This window comes from Anomalospiza imberbis, chromosome 23, assembly GCF_031753505.1.
Source record: "Anomalospiza imberbis isolate Cuckoo-Finch-1a 21T00152 chromosome 23, ASM3175350v1, whole genome shotgun sequence".
Lineage (NCBI taxonomy): Eukaryota > Metazoa > Chordata > Aves > Passeriformes > Viduidae > Anomalospiza > Anomalospiza imberbis.
In genome coordinates, this window is record NC_089703.1 from 6,318,741 (window position 1) to 6,340,088 (window position 21,348).

Below are 21,348 nucleotides of genomic sequence, written 5' to 3' on the forward strand. Positions count from 1 at the left end.
TTCTATTGCTGCTCCTCGTTTTCCCATGTGGAACGTGCTTGGAGCATTGTTCACCTGGGGTGATTGCTTGGTTGGGCTCTGGTGAGGATTGTTGGAGCTGATGGCCAATCCAACCCACCTGTGGCTGCACTCTCAGAGAGGGGCACGAGCTGGGAGTTGGATATGGGAGTTAGAAAAGTAGGTTTGTGGCTTTAGGATCTCCTTTAAATAGTATATTAATGGGTTCTAGCATAGTTATAATAAAGAAATCATTCAGCCTCCTGGACTGGAGTCACACATCAGCATTTCCTCCCACCGGGTTCCCCTGCATTTACAATATATCTGGGATGGAGGAAATCAGGGATCAGAATCAGCCTCTCCTCCCTCTGATGCTTTCAACACAAATCTTGCAGCCTTTGGAAAGAGGGGCTGCAGTTTATAAAAATGTCATCTGAATGATCATTTTAATTATAAAATGAGAACATCCTGGTTGCTGTCAGCTCCCCTGGGAGGCAGATGGGCCCCAAACTGGGAGGAGAACACAAACAAGTGCCCTCAGCTGTTCCTTGGGAAGGAAATCATCTCCATGGGTCCAGCAGCCCTAAGCAAGCGGCTCTGAATGTCTGGAGATGGGCAGGAGGAGGATGGGGTGGGATATGGTGGGCTTTGATGGAAGCAGGTGGATGTCTGTGTGGCAGGCACACTTCTCCCTCTCAGGATTTTTTCATAGAGGAGCACAGAGGGAAGAAAGAGAAAACAATTTCTATTGCTGCTCCTCGTTTTCCCATGTGGAACGTGCTTGGAGCATTGTTCACCTGGGGTGATTGCTTGGTTGGGCTCTGGTGAGGATTGTTGGAGCTGATGGCCAATCCAACCCACCTGTGGCTGCACTCTCAGAGAGGGGCACGAGCTGGGAGTTGGATATGGGAGTTAGAAAAGTAGGTTTGTGGCTTTAGGATCTCCTTTAAATAGTATATTAATGGGTTCTAGCATAGTTATAATAAAGAAATCATTCAGCCTCCTGGACTGGAGTCACACATCAGCATTTCCTCCCACCGGGTTCCCCTGCATTTACAATATATCTGGGATGGAGGAAATCAGGGATCAGAATCAGCCTCTCCTCCCTCTGATGCTTTCAACACAAATCTTGCAGCCTTTGGAAAGAGGGGCTGCAGTTTATAAAAATGTCATCTGAATGATCATTTTAATTATAAAATGAGAACATCCTGGTTGCTGTCAGCTCCCCTGGGAGGCAGATGGGCCCCAGACTGGGAGGAGAACACAAACAAGTGCCCTCAGCTGTTCCTTGGGAAGGAAATCATCTCCATGGGTCCAGCAGCCCTAAGCAAGGGGCTCTGAATGTCTGGAGATGGGCAGGAGGAGGATGGGGTGGGATATGGTGGGCTTTGATGGAAGCAGGTGGATGTCTGTGTGGCAGGCACACTTCTCTCTCTCTCAGGGTTTTTTCATAGAGGAGCACAGAGGGAGGAAAGAGAAAACAATTTCTATTCCTGCTCCTCGTTTTCCCATGTGGAACGTGCTTGGAGCATTGTTCACCTGGGGTGATTGCTTGGTTGGGCTCTGGTGAGGATTGTTGGAGCTGATGGCCAATCCAACCCACCTGTGGCTGCACTCTCAGAGAGGGGCACGAGCTGGGAGTTGGATATGGGAGTTAGAAAAGTAGGTTTGTGGCTTTAGGATCTCCTTTAAACAGTATATTAATGGGTTCTAGCATAGTTATAATAAAGAAATCATTCAGCCTCCTGGACTGGAGTCACACATCAGCATTTCCTCCCAACGGGTTCACCTGCATGAGTATTATTTATTGATTAAATAGAATAAAAATGATAAATATCATCAATATAGTATAAATTATTAAATATATTAAAAGAAATGAGATGTGTTTATTATTATTTATTGATTAAGTGTATTAAATGATATTATCAATATATTATAAATATTAAATAGATTAAAATAAATAATATTTATATAATATTATTTATTGATTAAATGTATTAAAACTATAAATATTATATTTTATAAATCTATTATAAGTTATTAATATATAATGTTATATATTAATATATATAATAGAGAATCAAAAATCCCATTTTGGAGGCAGGTTTGGGTTCTCAGGTGGCTCAGGAGTGGGAATTTGAGCAGGAGTCAGCAGAGAAAAACCAAATAAACCCTGTAGCAACTGGCTACCAAGTTAAAAATCATAAATATCATCAATATATTATAAATTATTAAATATATTGAAAGAAATGTTATTTATTGATATTTATTGATTGGTCACCAGTTATTGTTGTAGGTTTTTAGTTGGGTCATAATTAGTATTGATTGTATGATTTAGAAGGTTGATTAATTGTTTTATTATTATGTTTTTTTACTTATTTACTTATATACTTGTTTATATTTACTTATAAAATTAGTATTTATAATTCTGTTATTTATATACTTATAAATATTTATTTATAAATAAATATATTCTATTGTATTTATATTTAATATATTTATAAATTATAAAAGTAAACATATGAATATAATATTTAATACAGCATATTTAATATAATATTTACTACATATTTAATATATCTAATATAATATTTGCTATTTTAATTATATTTACTTATAAATATATTCTTTACTTTCTCATTTTACTTTTTTTTAATTTATAAAAATATAAATATAATATTTAATATAGTATGCCATATAATATCTGATATAATATTTCCTATAATGTCTTATATAATATTTCATATTTTATATAATAATAATATTTCATATATCTAATATTTAATATTGCAGTATTTTTACTTATAAATATATCCTTTATTATTTTACTTCTTGCTTATTTTATTTTTTATTTTATAATATTTTACTCTCTTTATCTTACACTACATTACAGTAGTAAGAGCTCTCCCTAACGTTTAACTGGAAAACTTCTGACTCTCTCTCCTGAGAGACTTGCACAGTTGTGGATTTAATAAGTCCGTGAATTTCAGCGCTGTCACTAGAATTTAATTAACTAATTACTCTGGGTAGCCCATCCTCAGAGCACGTTGTACATGGGTCCAACATGGAAATTAAAATGTTTTCCTGAATGTTTTCCTTTCTCCATTTCCTCGTGTCTGTGCACAGGGAGCGCGGGTGTGAGGAGCCGCTGGAATGTGGCAATGTCCTTTCCCCCCGAGGTGGTTTTGGGGTTGTCCTTTCACCCCCGAGGTGGTTTTGGGGTTCTCCTTTCACCCCGAGGTGGTTTTGGGGTTCTCCTTTCACCCCCAGGTGGTTTTGGGGTTCTCCTTTCCCCCCGAGGTTGTTTTGGGGTTCTCCTTTCACCCCGAGGTGGTTTTGGGGTTCTCCTTTCCCCCCCAGGTGGTTTTGGGGTTCTCCTTTCACCCCCGAGGTGGTTTTGGGGTTCTCCTTTCACCCCGAGGTGGTTTTGGGGTTCTCCTTTCCCCCCCCAGGTGGTTTTGGGGTTATTTTTTCACCCCCAGGTGGTTTTGGGGTTCTCCTTTCACCCCCAGGTGGTTTTGGGGTTATTTTTTCCCCCCCAGGTGGTTTTGGGGTTCTCCTTCCCCCCCCCAGGTGGTTTTGGGGTTATTTTTTCCCCCCCAGGTGGTTTTGGGGTTCTCCTTCCCCCCCCCAGGTGGTTTTGGAGTTCTCCTTTCCCCCCCAGGTGGTTTTGGGGTTCTCCTTTCCCCCCGAGGTGGTTTTGGGGTTCTCCTTTCCCCCCGAGGTGGTTTTGGGGTTCTTTTTTCACCCCCGAGGTGGTTTTGGGGTTCTCCTTTCCCCCCGAGGTGGTTTTGGGGTTCTCCTTTCACCCCCAGGTGGTTTTGGGGTTCTCCTTTCCCCCCGAGGTGGTTTTGGGGTTCTCCTTTCCCCCCCCAGGTGGTTTTGGAGTTCTCCTTTCACCCCCAGGTAGTTTTGGGGTTCTTTTTTCACCCCCGAGGTGGTTTTGGGGTTCTCCTTTCCCCCCAAGGTGGTTTTGGGGTTCTCCTTTCACCCCCAGGTGGTTTTGGGGTTCTCCTTTCACCCCCGAGGTGGTTTTGGGGTTATTTTTCCCCCCCCAGGTGGTTTTGGGGTTCTCCTTCCCCCCCCCAGGTGGTTTTGGGGTTCTCCTTTCCCCCCGAGGTGGTTTTGGGGTTCTCCTTTCCCCCCCAGGTGGTTTTGGGGTTATTTTTTCCCCCCCAGGTGGTTTTGGGGTTCTCCTTCCCCCCCCCAGGTGGTTTTGGGGTTCTCCTTTCACCCCGAGGTGGTTTTGGGGTTCTCCTTTCCCCCCGAGGTGGTTTTGGGGTTCTTTTTTCACCCCCGAGGTGGTTTTCCTTTCTCCTTTCCCCTCGAGGTGGTTTTGGGGTTCTCCTTTCACCCCCAGGTGGTTTTGGGGTTCTCCTTTCACCCCCAGGTGGTTTTGGGGTTCTCCTTTCCCCCCGAGCTGTTTTTAGGTTCTCTTTCCCCCCTGAGGTGGTTTTTGGGTTCTCTTTCCCCCCGAGGTGGTTTTGGGGTTCTCTTTCCCCCCTGAGGTGGTTTTGGGGTTCTCTTTCCCCCCTGAGGTGGTTTTGGGGTTCTCTTTCCCCCCTGAGGTGGTTTTTAGGTTCTCTTTCCCCCCTGAGGTGGTTTTAGGTTCTCTTTCCCCCCTGAGGTGGTTTTTAGGTTCTCTTTCCCCCCTGAGGTGGTTTTTAGGTTCTCTTTTCACCCCTGAGATGGTTTTTAGGTTCTCTTTCCCCACTGAGGTGGTTTTGGGGTGTCCCAGCAGCCTGGGCCGGTTTGCAGCGCTCATCTCCCGAGCAGTTCTGTACCTTCTGCACCGACCTGCTCCCAGCTGCAGCTGCCCCGTGTGGGAAAGGGAGAAAGAGAATAATGCAGGGATTGTCCCCGTGTGTTCTGTGACAGCCCCAACGCCGCCAGCAGCAGGGATGGCCTGGACAACGAGACGGGAACCGAGTCCGTGCTCAGCCACCGGCGCGAGCGGCACCGCCGCAGGAACCGCGAGGGCCACGAGGACGGTGAGTCCTTCCTCATCCTCCCCCTTGTCGATTTCTCTCGGGGTTCCGAAGGTCAGGGTGACCCCGAGATCCTGAAGAGCCTTTGCTTCCCCAGCCCGTGCAGCCAGGGAAGGAGCCTGGAGTGCTCTGTTTGTGCTTTCAAGGTTGTTTATTTCTCCTGATCTAAACATTCTCTCTCTGCCCGGCGAGGAGGCCGTGGCCACCTGCCCCGAGCCCTGGGCAGCTCCCACCTTATAGACTCAAAACTACGTGTGTGTGTTTACAGTTTATTACCAGTTCCCATCGCCCATGGTAGACTGTGAATCTCTACCTTGAACCAACAGAAAAGTGTCACCATCACAGCAAGACATGGAGGGCAAGGAGAAGGAGAAGAAGGCCAGGACACGCCCAAATCCGTCCATCTTGACCCCCTGAATTATATTCTAAAAATCCCAAAATTCCACTTTTCCACCCTGTGTTAATTCAACTACCACACTAGTCAAACCCTTGTGGCTTGTAATTCCTCATACAGAGTGGGCAGCTTTTTCCACGAGCTAAAATCGAAGCCACAGGTGTTTTTGACTTCATGCCAGGGTCTGGAGGCAGCCAGGGCAGCCAGAGGGGTGTCCTGGACTCCGACATCAGGGGGCACATTCCTGCACCCCGTGCTGGGATTATTCCTGCAGCCGTGCTGGGATTATTCCTGCACCCCATGCTGGGATTATTCCTGCACCCTGTGCTGGGATTATTCCTGCACCCCATGCTGGGATTATTCCTGCACCCTGTGCTGGGATTATTCCAGCCAGGGCAGCCAGAGGGGTGTCCTGGACTCTGACACCCCCTTCCCAATCTTCCTCACCTCTCTCAGAGCAACAACTCCTCCTCCTCCTCCTCAGGAGACTTGTGGCTGCATTCCTGCCTGCTTTCAGGGACTCTTTATTATTGCTAATGGAATAATTTGATAATTGCTCTGGAAGTCTTTGAAGCTCGGTGTTTTTCCGAGAAATGCTTCACAATGAAGTGGCAGAGATTGGTTTTGACAATGTGCAGAACTTTCTGTAGCACGAGAAGATGAGTAGCTTGGCTGTTGATTTCTCAAGGTTTGGATCAGCTGTGGTGTTCTCTGCTGGTGTAACAGGGGCTCTGAAGATTTTTTTTTTTATACCTAAATGCACCCCAAGTGCACCTGTAAAATGCAGAACTCCATCTCTTGCCTCTGGTCTGTACATCAAAGGAAGCTTGGGTTTTTCATTCATTGCCAGACAAGAATTTCCAGGCTTAATTAAGAATTAATAGGTGCCACCCATTGTGCTTAAATTGGTCCAGAACTTGGAATACTTGGGCCCAAGAAATGTCATCATAGCTTTTATTCACAGCTCCACCCAGCAAAGCATTTGCCTCCAGTTAGAACCTCAAAAATCTGATTTATACTGAGAGATTCTGTTCATTTAACCCTTCCAGAGCGTCACCGACGAGGAGTGACTGGAAATCCCTCAGTGGGATTTCTCAGAGAGCTGTCTGTGCATGATCCTGACTGCGAATTCCTTTGGGAACTGACAGAAAGAGGCAGAATCCTTTCACAGTGTTGATTAAAAACTTGTTGCAGGAAGAATGTGAAAAGGGAGTTGTTTTAAGCATTAAATCAGTGCCAGTGCAGGTTTTGCTCTGGGTATTTATGGCATAAGAGCTGGTGTTGGTGGATGAAATTGTTTGAGCACTGGAGTTTCTGCCTGGAGTGGTCTGAAACCAATTCATGCATTTCCCTTGAGAAGGAAATGGGATAAAATTTCCTCCTTTTACCAAAACCCAGGCAAGAGCCTGTCACAAACATTACTGTTCTCTGAATTTGGGCCTTCTGCCTGCAGCAGGTGAGTTCTGTTAGTGTGCATAAAGCAAGGAGAACTGCTTCAAAAGACATTATTTAATGTCCAGGGTGTTTCTGTGGTCATAACAATATTTCATTTAGCAGTAACACATAACAACACCAGGAGTGTGTTGTTTTCAGTGGAAAGCAAGTCAAAAATGCACAGTTCATCTCTGTGTCCTGAATTGCCACTTGACAACACTAAAAGAAGAGAAATACCCTAATCCTGGGAAGGATTTGAAGGCCTTTTCATAGGGTGACTCTTTTGATCACAGGGTCACTCTTTTCTTGCACCTGCAAGTCTTGTCTGGATGGAAAATGAGAGCAGCCCTAGGAAAAGGGGGACAAGGATGGGGAAAGGGCTGTGACACCTGGATCCAGCTATTCCAGGGGCAGCAGCTGTGTGCTGGGAAAATCCTCCTTTCCCTGCAGGAAGCAGGAAATGCAGTGAGAGTGTTTGATGTGCTCCTGCAGGGACTCGTTTGAATAATGCCCAAATTACAGCCCTGGTGCTTGGCAGAGGGGCAGGATGAGGGAACTCCTGGAGCTCTGTTACTCACAGCTTTGTGCCAGGGGATTTATTCCAGAGGCACAGGAACAGCTCAGCTAGCTGGACAGTTTGGAACTGTTTGGTACAAAGAATCACCCACCCTGGCAAAGAGGATTTCCCTGGGTTCCCTCAAGGGAAAGGAGTTCTTGTTCCACAGGAAAACAGGAGCAGGCTGTTCCAGCCTTCATTTCAAACAGGTGAAGTGAGAAAAGGTGTGAAGGAGCCATTTGGGAACAGAGAAGCACTGAGCTGAAACCTGAACAGGTCAGACAGGCTGAGTCCACTGAGCCCAGAGCACTGGAATTGAGAGGTTCCACAGAATGGAGGTTGGGAAAACCCCAGGGAAGAAAAGGAACACTAAAAACAGATTCTCTGTGCTACTCTCTATTTTAATTTACAAAAATTGCTTCCTAATTTTACTGGAAAACTCTGCCAGCTTTCAGACTGGGCTTGAACTGCAGCAAGATCCTTCCAGAGGTTTGGTTTGGAGTTGGGGCGATGGTGAGTTCCCCAGGTTCTCCAGTGGGTGATAATGAACGGTGTGGTACCATGGGTGGATTGTTCAGCACAGCAGCCTGGATGTTTCCCTTCATTGCTGCAGGATTACTCACCCCAGAAAAGCTGTTTCTGCTGAATTGCCACTGGGCAATTCCACACACACTGCGATAAATATTGATTCCAGCTGCAGCTGGAAGGTGTGGGACTCACCTGGGTGATCTGACAGCGTTTTCACACCTTTTCCCATTGAAAATGCAGAAGGATTTGGGGTTTCCCTAAACTCTTCCACCCATTTCCCTTAAACTGTATTCCTGTTTTAAGTGCACAGACAATGAATCTCCATCTGTGCTTGTATATTCTCTGATTTTAAAATAATCCCCACAAAGATGGTGGCTTGAGGAATGTAATAAAACTCCTTTTTTGGAGCTGTGTGACACTGCAGATACAAACACCAAGAAAACCTCGAGGAAAACTGATCTGGGAAAAAAAAAACCAGGATGTCAGATCTCCCCCTTTTCTCTCTTCAAACAACAAAAGTCCTCCTTGCTTTGGGAGGTTGACAAAGTCTTATTAAGTGAAAGTGGAGTGAGGATCTTAATTAGGGTGGTGGGAGGTTGTGGGGGACCCCTGGCTGGGAGGAACAAAGCTCCAGTGTCAGCTTGCTGAGGAGCAGTGGGAAAGGGGACTGTGGAAGCTCTAATTAGGGAGGTAATTAAGGGACAAGAGGGGTTTTTTTGGGTGTTGAGGAATGTTTTATAGCTGCTGCTCGGTTTCTGACAAGTCTGCAGATGTCAAGTGTCAACGCTGGGGTTTCAACACCCACTTTGCTGTGGGGTGAACTTAACTCTTGTGCAGCCAGCTGAGAAATGCCTGTGCCTGGAGGACTCTTCATGTGGGCAGGCTCACAGATCCCAAATGTTTGGGAAGAGGAGCTGCTCCAGATTTCCCCTTGCTGCTGCAATATGTGGAGTTTTGACTGTAGGAGGGCTGGAACTGGAAGGCAGGAACTGGAAAACAGCCGGGATGGGAATGTTGAGCCTGACTGGGGTGGAGGGATTTGGGGCTGTGTGAGGTTCCAAAGAACTTCGATCCCAAGTTATGGGATGTGCCCATAAGGCAGGAGTGGACAATCCCATTGTCCTTCCCTGTACAAGTAGCAGGGACTGAGCCCTGCACCCAGCAGGGTTCCGAGTCTTTATTGAGGAGTCAATAACTCATTTCCTGTTAAAAAATGGGAAAGAGCTTTGGAAGGGTTGGGAGGGTGCTGTTGTCCCTTCTCTCCAAGCCACCCTTGATGCCTTGTGAAGGCTGCCCTAGAAGAGGGACTAGAAAGAGCTAAAGAATAAATCAGGGATTTATTAAAGATCTCCTCATGGATCCACCTTGGGCAGCACAAGAGCCCAGCCAGGGCTGCACCCAAGATGAACCCAAATGGTCCCAAAAAATGGATGATTGGTCACCAAATGATCAGTTCTGCTCCATTTGCATCTTGGAGTTCATTGTCCCATTCCAGCTCCAGCCCATGCAGTCCCATCCTGCTTGTTTTCCTCTCTCCAGCCCACGTTGTTTGTGCTCTTGGGCCTGAGGTTTGGATCATTTGTCCTTGGTGCCCAGCTGGAGAAGGAATTGTTTTGTCTCCCTGTTCTGTGAAGAGTAAAATCCTATAACTAAAAATCTTGCAGCCTTCTAAACCATACCACAATATAAACCCAACATCCCCTAATGTGAAGCTCAGAGCCACACACTAAAGCAGCAGAGAACCTGAAAAATAGGAAAGCCAAAACCTGAGACATAGCACAGAATCTGAAAAACAGGAAAGCCAAAACCTGAGACATCAGCACAGAATCTGAAAAACAGGAAAGCCAGAACCTGAGGCATCACCCTCACCCTGCTCTCTGCCGTGACAGAACCTCTCCAGAGCTGCTGCTCTTCCCTCTCTGCTTCCAGGCCTTGTTTGATTTGCTCTTTGATTTGCTTTTGTCCCTCAGGCAGGACCTGCTCTGCTCTTGATAAAAGTCAGGGAGGACACATTCCACCCTCCCAGGCCATGCTTTATTCTCAGCTCTTTGAGGCACTGGAAGGTTTTTGTCTCATTCTCCTGGTGAGCTCTGTCACCCTTAGAGAAGGGACAGGGCAGGGGGTGAGCAGGGCAGAAAGTCCCTGGTCATTAGTGGGGACGGGCACTGAACCACAGCAGGGAATGATTGATTCTTCTTCAGACTTAGACTTAAATTTGTATCTTTCTTCCCTGATTTTCAAAAGAATCCCCACAAAGAGAACGTGGTGGTGGCTTGAGGAACGTAATAAAACTCTTTTTTTTTGGAGGTGAGTGATGCTGCAGATAGAAACATCAAGAAACTCCAAAGGGAAACTGAGCTGGAAAAAAAAATCAGGATGTCAGAGCTCCCCTTTTCTCTCTTCAAGCAACAAAAGTCCTCATTGCTTTGGGAATATTTTATGAGTAAACCCCTTAGAGTCATGGTTTGTGGAAGTACTCAGTTATAATAATGGTTTATTGCCCCCAGTGCTGGCTAACATTAGAAAAGCTTGGGAAAGGGAATTTTACTCGGGCAGGGAAATTTCAAAAAAACTTTATGGATTTAAATGTACACCTTAATTACACAGGAAATCTTTCTTGTGAGCTCCAGGTTACCTGGTGCTGCTTGGGAGGTAGAAATTGGATTTATTCCATGCCTTGGCTTCCTCTGTTCCTGGTTCTGGAAATCTTTCATAAAAACTGAGCATCACTTTGTCAAATTCCTCTGGTGCTTCACTTGAAAAGTTACTTTAATAATTAACTTTCAATATGAATCAGGTATAATTCCTCCTGCAGGCCTTCCTCCCCTGGGCAGGTCTTCCATTCTGTAATTAAAGAAAAAAATCCCTTGGGCTTGGGATTTGCGTGTTTGGAGAGGGGGATTTAAAATCAAAAATGGTGAAAACAAAACAAAAAAGGTTTTAAATCTATCTTTGAAGCCTGTTATGTTGATTCTTTGCCTTATCAAGCTCAGCCTTTCTTGTTCCAGGGAAAAATGTTTCTTGTTTCCTGGTAAAATGGAGCACTTGGAAATTCAGGATATTCTAATGAAAGCTGCAGGAGGAGTTTGACTTGCTGAGGAAAATCCCTAAAATAAAAGAATCAGCACTTGGAAATTCAGTGAAATACTCAATATTTTAGTGAAAGGTGCAGGAGGAGTTGGATTTGCTGAGGAAAATCCCTAAAATATCTCTAGAAAAGAAGATGAGCACTTGAAAATTAAGGATGTTTTCATGAAAGGTGCAGAAGGAGTTTACTTCTCTGAGGAAAATCCCTAAAATAAAAGATGAGCACTTGGAAATTCAGGATATTCTAATGAAAGCTGCAGGAGGAGTTTGACTTGCTGAGGAAAATCCCTAAAATAAAAGATGAGCACTTGGAAATTCAGTGAAATATTCAATATTTTAGTGAAAGGTGCAGGAGGAGTTGGATTTGCTGAGGAAAATCCCTAAAATATCTCTAGAAAAGAAGATGAGCACTTGAAAATTAAGGATGTTTTCATGAAAGGTGCAGAAGGAGTTTACTTCTCTGAGGAAAATCCCTAAAATAAAAGATGAGCATGTGGAAATTCAGGATATTTTAATGAAAGGTGCAAGAGGAGTTTGATTTGCTGAGGAAAATCCCTAAAATAAAAGAATCAGCACTTGGAAATTAAGAATATTTTAATGAAAGGTGCAGAAGGAGTTTGATTTGCTGAGGAAAATCCCTAAATTAAAAGAATGACTACTTGAAAATTCAGGATATTTTAGTGAAAGGTGCAGAATGAGTTTGATTTGCTGAGGAAAATCCTTAAAATACATCTAGAAAAAGATGAGCACTTGGAAATTCAGGATATTCTAATGAAAGGTGCAGGAGGAGTTTGATTTGCTGAGGAAAATCCCTAAAATATCCTGGAAAAAGATGAGTCACTGCAGCTTTCAAGTAAATGGCATTTTTGGGAGGGGATTATCTGTGGGAATGTTTGTTCTGACAGCGTTCACACAGCCAGGGATTAATAAAGAAATGTTCTGAAACACCTGAAAAGTGGTTTTATGGGTAAAATATTAATATAATTCATCCAGGAATGGTTTTTTCCAGGATCTCTGTGCTGCTGGGATTGTCCATGCAAAAGCACATTAAGTTAAAAAAAAAAAAGTTTAAAATATAAAATGTAAAAAAATAAAATAACGATGGAAATAACCAAAAAAATTAAAATACAATACTACAACTTTATCATAACATAATTAATTTTTAAAAATACACTGTAACATAAATCCATAAAACAAAATACTTTAAAATTAACTAAAAAACATAAATATCCTTATTAACAATATTTTGTTATACTCTTTCAATACTTTTGTTATACATTTATATATATATATAAATATAAAATAGTATATATATACTATATATACTATAGTATATATAGTATATATAAATATAAAATAGTATATATATATTATATATACTATAGTGTATATAGTATATATAAATATAAAATAGTATATATATACTATATATATTATAGTATATAGTATAAAATAGTATAAAATATATATTATACATAAATATAAAATAAACAGCCTGTTGCATATTCATATATCTCATACATGATGCATAAATCCCTTGCAAATTAAGAATTTTTCTGGTTTTTGTCAACTTCTTGCCCTTAATCCTGGTTCCATAAAGATGGAGAGAAGGTGGAAGGATGTTTTTTCTGATCAGGAGGCTGGAACTCTTTATGTGCCCTGTGGCTGTTATCTCTGTGTGAAGAGTTTCTTGATTATCTTATCCCTTTCTTGAGCTCATAAAAAATTATTTTACATCGCAGAGTTTCTCTTTTAACGTTATGTTGTAACCTAAAACTATGTTTAGCACACTACTTCAAAAGGATTAATGCAGCATAACTTTCTAACATTACACATACAGTATTCATTGTAATACTTGAGAAAAGCCAAATGTAAAATGTGCATTTTTCACAGCTGGAAACAGAAAAGTTTTAATAAAAGCCAAAATAACAAAGTTCCTTACAGAGAAAATCTGAGCTAGGCCAAGAGGTTCTTGCTCCTGCTAAAACACTTCACGATTTTCTTCTTTTGTTCTCTTCTTCTCTAGGGAATGGCTTAGGTGGGACTTTCTGGCTCCTGTCCAGTTGGGTGTCCTTAATGTGAGGTGAAGTCCCCAAGGTCCTCTGAGGTGTCTTTAACCAAACTGAGGAGAGAAACTCCTGGGCTTTTGTCCTTTTTAAGGAGACAGAGGGTGACTTGTTTACTCCAGCAACAGGGTGTCGATTTCTCGGGGTTCCGAAGGTCAGGGTGACCCCGAGATCCTGAAGAGCCTTTGCTTCCCCAGCCCGTGCAGCCAGGGAAGGAGCCTGGAGTGCTCTGGTTGTGCTTTCAAGGTTGTTTATTTCTCCTGATCGAAACATTCTCTCTCTGCCCGGCGAGGAGGCCGTGGCCACCTGCCCCAAACCCTGGGCAGCTCCCACCTTATAGACTCAAAACTACGTGTGTGTGTTTACAGTTTATTACCAGTTCCCATCGCCCATGGTAGACTGTGAATCTCTACCTTGAACCAACAGAAAAGTGTCACCATCACAGCAAGACATGGAGGGCAAGGAGAAGGAGAAGAAGGTCAGGACACGCCCAAATCCCTCCATCTTGACCCCCTGAATTATATTCTAAAAATCCCAAAATTCCACTTTTTCACCCTGTGTTAATTCAACTACCACACTAGTCAAACCCTTGTGGCTTGTAATTCCTCATACAGAGTTGGCAGTTTTTTCCACGGGCTAAAATCGAAGCCACAGGTGTTTTTGACTTCATGCCAGGGTCTGGAGCCAGCCAGGGCAGCCACAGGGGTGTCCTGGACTCCGACATCAGGGGGCACATTCCTGCACCCCGTGCTGGGATTATTCCTGCACCCCGTGCTGGGATTATTCCTGCACCCCGTGCTGGGATTATTCCTGCACCCCGTGCTGGGATTATTCTTGCACCCTGTGCTGGGATTATTCCTGCACCCTGTGGTGTGACACTGCCTGGTTGTGCTTTTGCAGCCCCCAGGATCAACGGGCACCCCAAGCTGGAGCGGCACCGGGAGCACCCCCCGGGCTACGACAGCTCCTCCACGGTGCTGAGCAGCGAGCTGGAGTCCAGCAGCTTCATCGACTCCGAGGACGAGGACCACACCAGCAGGTACAGCCACGCAGCTCCTGCCATCTTCTTGGGTTCTTCTTAACCAATCTTCTCTTTTTTTTCTCCTCCTCCTTTTTTTTTTTTTTTTTTGTTTTGTTTTTTTTTGGGTTTTTTGTTTTGGTTTGGTTTTTTAGGGGTTTTTTGGTTTTTTTTAATGTGGGTTTTTTTGTTTGTTTCGGTTGTTTCTTTGTTCGTTTTTGTAGTTTTATTGTTTGCTTGATTTTGGTGTTTCTTGGTGGGTATTTTTGGTTTTTTTTTAATTTTCCTTTCATTTCTTTTGTGATTTTGATGCCTTGTGAAGGCTGCCCTAGAACAGGGACTAGAAAGACTTACAGAATAAATCAGGGATTTATTAAAGATCTCCTCATGGATCCACCTTGGGCAGCACAAGAGCCCAGCCAGGGCTGCACCCAAGATGAACCCAAATGGTCCCAAAAAATGGATGATTGGTCACCAAATGATCAGTTCTGCTCCATTTGCATCTTGGAGTTCATTGTCCCATTCCAGCTCCAGCCCATGCAGTCCCATCCTGCTTGTTTTCCTCTCTCCAGCCCACGTTGTTTGTGCTCTTGGGCCTGAGGTTTGGATCATTTGTCCTTGGTGCCCAGCTGGAGAAGGAATTGTTTTGTCTCCCTGCTCTGTGCAGAGAGCTCAGCATCCCCTGATGTGAAGCCCAGATCCACACACTAAAGCAGCAGAGAACCTGAAAAATAGAAAAGCCAAAACCTGAGACATCAGCGCAGAATGTGAAAAATAGAAAAGCCCAAACCTGAGACATCAGCACAGAATCTGAAAAATAGAAAAGCCCAAACCTGAGGCATCAATTTGAGCACAGGTCGCTCATCAGTGACATTGTTGTGTGGAATCACTGCTCAGTTTTTGGGTCCAGGCTCTGGACCCAATATATAAATCTGTAAGTTATATAGATTTTTTTTTTTCTTTAACAAGTCTTGAGTCCAAACCACTCCTGCAGTTGAAAGAAAAGCTCTGCTCCTCTCCTTTTCATAGCAAGAATGGCCACATTTCCAGATCAAAGCACTCTGCCTACCTATTTATAAAGCAGTGGTGTGAATATTAAAACAAAATACTGTCAGCACGGATTCCTAATAAGTGTGCATTTCACTGGAGCTCAGTTATAAAGGAATTCCTGGGTAATTGCAGAGTCTGAGACCTATGAGCAGTTCAGGAATTCATCAAAGTTAATGGTGTTGCAAAGGCAGCCTGGGCTGCCACGTATTTGTGGCTTCTTCATTATTTCTTTCTTTTTGTGTAGGCAGAGTGTGTGAATTATTCCCTGCTTGAAAAATACCTCTCATTTCAAGACATCTTTGTTATATCTAAAGATATTTATGTTTTTCTTTAAGACGTCTTTAAGCCAATACATTTTGTGGCTTCAAAATACTTATTTTCATGGATGTAAAACCAATCTGAAGTATTTTCCTTCCTTTTGCTGGCCACATTCTCTGGAATGTTCTTCCTTTTCCTGGCCACTGGCTCTAGAGCTGTTCTTCATCCCAGTGGACTCTGCAAATCCATTATGGATTTGCCAGAGAGCAACAGGGTGACAGATCTCTGGTAGGTCACAGGGATCTGCAGCTAAAAAAGGCAGAACATGGTAATTTTAATAAAAACATGGCATTTTTAGTAAAAACAGCAAAAAGCAACTGCTCCTGTAGATCCTGAACCCATTGCTGTGTTTACAAACATGATCAGCTTATGGGTCTTGGTGGATCTGTTGGGTCTTGCAGTTGGTCAGGGTTTATAAAGACCTCACAATTCTGATTAAAGGCTGAGAGTTTCCAAAGGGTAGCTAAAATTCACATTGGAGATCTAGTCCTGAATTGGTTTCAAGAACTTATTTTGCAGTCCCAGTGAAGTGCAAGGTGTCCCTGCACATGGCAGGGGTTGGAATAAGGTTTAAGGTCCTTTCCAACCAAACCATTCCATGATGCGATATAAAAAAATCACTTTTCTGGGTATTTACCTGCATGGAGGGCTGGTCCTTAACCCTGAATGCACCCTGAGCCTTCCCAAAGCCTTCAGGGCTTTGAGCCCACAACAACAACAGCCCTGCAGCTGATTTGTGTTCCTTGTAAATAAATGAATAATTTCCATGGCAGCAAGCAGTGCAGTGGGGTAGGATTAGCTCAGGGTGGCCACTGGGCCACGTCAGAGCAGACCCAGCAAATCTTTCTGTACGAATAATAAAACAATAACAAAACTTCCAGAGTCTGACCTGAGAAAGAAAGAAAGAGATTCTTGGAAGCTGCTGCTCCTGCCTTTCCCTCTGGAGATTGGGCAGGAGTTTTTGGCACAGGGAAGAGCTGCCAGGCCAGCTAGTCAGGAAGAACCACTCGAAGGAATGCTCCAAGGTATGCTGTTGTGTTCCAGGGATGATGTTCTCAGGCACGGGAGGCTTTGTGCTGGCAGGGAGACGTTTTCTGTAGAGGCAAATCAGGCAAAGAGCAAATGGAGAAGGTTCCAGAGCTGCTGGAGGCACCAGCCTGGGGACAGAGGGGTCCGAGGGGTGAGTTTGGTCCCTGAGGGACACATCCCCTGGGGACAGAGGGGTCTGAGGGGTCAGTTTGGTCCCTGAGGGACACATCCCCTGGGGACAGAGGGGTCTGAGGGGTCAGTTTGGTCCCTGATGGACACACCAGTGAGGGGTCTGAGGGATCAGTTTGGTCCCTGATGGACACACCAGTGTAGGGTCTGAGGGGTCAGTTTGGTTTGTGATGGACACACCAGTGTAGGGTCTGAGGGGTCAGTTTGGTTTGTGATGGACACACCAGCGTGGGGTCAGTTTGGTCCCTGATGGACACAGCAGTGAGGGGTCTGAGGGGTCAGTTTGGTCCCTGATGGACACACCAGTGAGGGGTCAGTTTGGTCCCTGATGGACACACCAGCGTGGGGTCAGTTTGGTCCCTGATGGACACAGCAGTGAGGGGTCAGTTTGGTCCCTGATGGACGCACCAGTGAGGGGTCAGTTTGGTCCCTGAGGGACACACCAGTGAGGGGTCTGAGGGGTCAGTTTGGTCCCTGATGGACACACCAGCGTGGGGTCAGTTTGGTCCCTGATGGACACACCAGTGAGGGGTCAGTTTGGTCCCTGATGGACACACCAGTGTGGGGTCTGAGGGGTCAGTTTGGTCCCTGATGGACACACCAGTGAGGGGTCAGTTTGGTCCCTGATGGACACACCAGTGAGGGGTCTGAGGGGTCAGTTTGGTCCCTGATGGACACAGCAGTGAGGGGTCTGAGGGGTCAGTTTGGTCCCTGATGGACACACCAGTGTGGGGTTAGTTTGGTCCCTGATGGACACACCAGTGAGGGGTCAGTTTGGTCCCTGATGGACACACCAGCGTGGGGTCTGAGGGGTCAGTTTGGTCCCTGATGGACACACCAGTGTGGGGTCAGTTTGGTCCCTGATGGACACACCAGTGTGGGGTCAGTTTGGTCCCTGATGGACACAGCAGTGAGGGGTCTGAGGGGTCAGTTTGGTCCCTGATGGACACAGCAGTGAGGGGTCTGAGGGGTCAGTTTGGTCCCTGATGGACACAGCAGTGTGGGGTTAGTTTGGTCCCTGATGGACACACCAGTGAGGGGTCAGTTTGGTCCCTGATGGACACAGCAGTGAGGGGTCTGAGGGGTCAGTTTGGTCCCTGATGGACACACCAGTGAGGGGTTAGTTTGGTCCCTGATGGACACACCAGCGTGGGGTCTGAGGGGTCAGTTTGGTCCCTGATGGACACACCAGTGTGGGGTCAGTTTGGTCCCTGATGGACACACCAGCGTGGGGTCAGTTTGGTCCCTGATGGACACAGCAGTGAGGGGACAGAAGGGTGACACTGCTTGCTGGCAGCTGGTGGGTTCTGGTGCAGAAGCTGCTGTGTGAGGGAGGCTGTGCAGGGAGGAGGCACTGAGGCAGGAAACCTGAGGGAAAGGATGCTGCTGTCCTGGAAGGGAGGAGGTTGTGAGGCTCAGGGTGCTTTTCTGGCTCTGTTTGGCTTGGTTTTATTTGAACTCAGAGCAGTGGAACAGAGCTGGGTAATTCCCAGCCCAAGGAAGTTCTGTTGCATTCAGGTAAAGAATAATGTCATGTTTTGCTGAATTAACCTGTTCACAGACATTCCAGGGCAGTGCAGAGTGACAGTGGGACCACAATCATTTATTTCCTTTTTTTTCAAAGTGTTTGACAATTTTTTTACAATTTTTTTTTTTTTACAAATTGAACGTTTGTGTTGTTTGCAGATAGGATTTTGAACACAGGTTGATGTAGGCAACTTCACAGTGAAAGCTTTTTTCCTGTCTTCTACAAAGTAAAGGTTGAACAAATCTGACATCTGTAGCTGTAGGATTATTGTCAGCAATTGCTGCTCTCAGTTCAGTGCAACTAAAAGAATTCACTGCAAAAAATTGTTTATTTCTCATTTAAGAAATTACCATAATTTCTTTTTAAGCCATGTGGATAAGCTTTCTTTAACAAATGTTGTCTTTTTCCCCCTGTCCTTTGGGAATTGTAGAATGGAGAAAAAATTATTACTATTATTACTATTATTATTGCAGTATTTTTTAAAATCTCTTCTGTGGTATTTCTGGGCATTTGTGTTAGAAGTGCAGTCAGGGTTTTGAGCAGTAGCTGGTGCAGGAAATTAATAGGTAGTGATAATTCCAGATTTGTTTTTCATCTTTGCACTTTATTTATCTCAAAAGCTCAAATTTACCACCTTGTCTTGCTCATCAGATTGTAATAATAACAGCTTTTACCCAGTATTTCTGGAGATGCTTCAGAGAGCAAAATATTCCTCATTAGAGTAGGTCTGAGCTGCTTTTTAGCATCCAAATGCTCCCAGAATATTAAGGATTTAGCAAGGCTGCATTAAGGCTGTGGATTGAGCAGAAATTACAAGGAGAGATGATGAAATGTGCCACAGCTACATGAAAATCGGTGTAAAAATGTTCCTGCAGAGCCTTCTGATCATCAGGTTTGTGAGAGGCTGGTTTAGCTCCAATTTTTTTCCCTGAAATGTTTTGTGTCCCCTTGAACTAAACCTGAGCTGGGGCTTTTCTAAGGAGCTGCTTCTCATCCTTCCATCCCAATACCCAGCAGAACGGCAAAAATACAAGAACGACTTCACTTCTCACATGTTACCACCTGCTAACAGAGGCTCAGAGATTTGCCAAGAAAGTCTGGTTTTGCTGGTTTGATTTGGGAGAAAAATGCATTTTTAGAGAGCAGGCAGCTTCACTGGAGTGAGCCCTGGCTTTCCTCAGATTCTCCTAAACTGGGAAGATTTAGCTGAATCCTCTGGTGAGGGAAGAGGAGGAGAAGGAGATGGGAGAGGAAGCAGGAAGGGGGAGAATATTGACAGCAAAATAAAAGAGGAGATTTTTGTGTCAGTCTTTGGTGAATAGTGAACAAGCCCAGTTTTGGGAGCCCTGGGTTTGACACCTCCTTATTTTTCCTGTTCCACCCACCAGAAATTATCACTTTTTGGATCTTTTTTTTTTTTTTTGTAAAATCCCACCTCTTGGCTCTTCAGTTCCCCTTGCTGGGAGGGGAAGAAGGAGTGTGTGTGGTTAACATGCCTGAAATAGTTGTGTGAACTCAAGGGAATGTCAGGACATTCACACCCTCTGAGCAGCTCCAGCACCTCCAGGGCTGATACTTGATAAAAATATTTCAGGCCAGAGGGGTTTCCTGTGGGCAATTCCTTTTTGGAATTGCTGGCATCAAGTTTTTGAGGTATTCTCACATTCCTGCATGTGGCTGGAACATGGAAGGCAGGGATGTGGAAACTGGGGGGAAAGCCTGGCAATGTTTGTTTTGTGTTCTATAAGGCTGGATTTTTTAATCTTGGTTAATGATGGAGCATTGCTTTGTCTTTTTTTTTTTTTTTTGCCATTCTTACATATTAAATAGAAGAGAGATGTCTCTCTGGTGTTATAGTGGTATCTTAATGATCTGGGCTTTGTTCCAGGCTCCTGAAGTTAATTTGGGAATATCCATTTCTGTCTCATTCTACTCTCTGTAAAGTGAGGATGATTAATGCTCCAAATTCTTAAAGATCTTAAAGATTTATATGTAAAATGTGGCACATTTAGGTTCTACAAGTTTGGAGAGCCTGAAAAAACCAGCAAAATAAAACTTAACAGGGTATGTGAAGGTAAATCATATTCACTGTCCCCTTGTTACCAATTCCTGTTTGATTTCTTTAAATTCAAGCCTTGAATTCCTGGTAACAGTGAAAGAAAATACAGCACCATGACAGGACTCATGAAAATGAGCATCAAGGGTTGCACTAAGACCTGCTCCCAGAAGAGAACAAGTGCTAAATTAAATACTAATGAAATTATTAATCTGATCCCTGCTGTCGTTCAGCTGGAATCTTCTGCTGAGCTGTCTGTGTGATTTCCCCTCTGCTGCTGCTGCAGGAATCAGCTCTTTCTGGCAGGAAGTGCAGGTGGCTGGGCCTCGCAGGGGTGACATTTGCTGTCCTTGCCCTCAGGTTGAGCAGCTCCACGGAGCAGAGCACCTCGTCCCGGCTCATCCGCAAGCACAAGCGCCGGAGGAGGAAACAGAGGATGCGGCAGATTGACAGGGTAAGGTTGGCACCAGCATCACCCAGGGATTTCTGAGTGGAGCTGTTGACTCAGGAAGGGATGCAGGACAGGTCTGTGCCTGTTGAATTCACTGGGAAGGCTCCTTGTGGCTCCAGGCTGGGCTAAATCTCTGCATTTGAAGTTCTGCGGCTCCAAAGTGAAGTTTTCACCTCTCCCCTTCTGCTTTCACTGTTCAGTGATCCCATTTCTTGTCTTTTCCAAGACCAGTCTTTGGAGGAGAAGCTCCATTACGATGTGGGAAGGGGTGTGAGATACCCTGAGACCTGCATTGCTGGGAGGAGAAACCCAAGTTCATAGGAAATCCCAAGTTTTGCCTTTGCCCTTTCCCGTGCCAGTCCTTGGCAGCAGGATGAGGGTGACCCCACAGACCCCTGAAGTTCCTGTTTTGTTCTCCCATAAATCTGAGTCTCCACACATTAAAGAATGACCTCACACACATTTTATCACAGGATAGTGCTTTAGGTCTTCGATAAGCACCTTTGTATTTAATTTTGGAGGCAGGGCAGTGTCTCTGCTCTCACTTCCTGCTGGGTCATGTGCTGTCCTCTCCTCCCTTTAGGGAGGAGCTGTGGGCAGTAATTCACACTCCACTGGGCACTTTAGGATCCAAATGTTTGCCTGTCAGTCACAGCCAG

At 44.7% G+C, this 21,348-nt stretch overlaps 1 protein-coding gene across 3 annotated transcripts in view; it reads left to right on the forward strand.

Annotated features, from left to right (window-relative positions):
* The window catches only part of DVL1 (dishevelled segment polarity protein 1), a 72,804-nt gene that overhangs the window by 37,401 nt on the left and 14,055 nt on the right, over positions 1-21,348 (forward strand). For all 3 annotated transcript variants that reach the window (XM_068171718.1, XM_068171719.1, XM_068171720.1), the window contains exons 4-6: positions 4,876-4,988; positions 13,951-14,089; positions 20,599-20,692. In XM_068171718.1, coding sequence (XP_068027819.1) covers positions 4,876-4,988; positions 13,951-14,089; positions 20,599-20,692 — 346 coding nt within the window. The remainder of the gene's footprint in view (positions 1-4,875; positions 4,989-13,950; positions 14,090-20,598; positions 20,693-21,348) is intronic.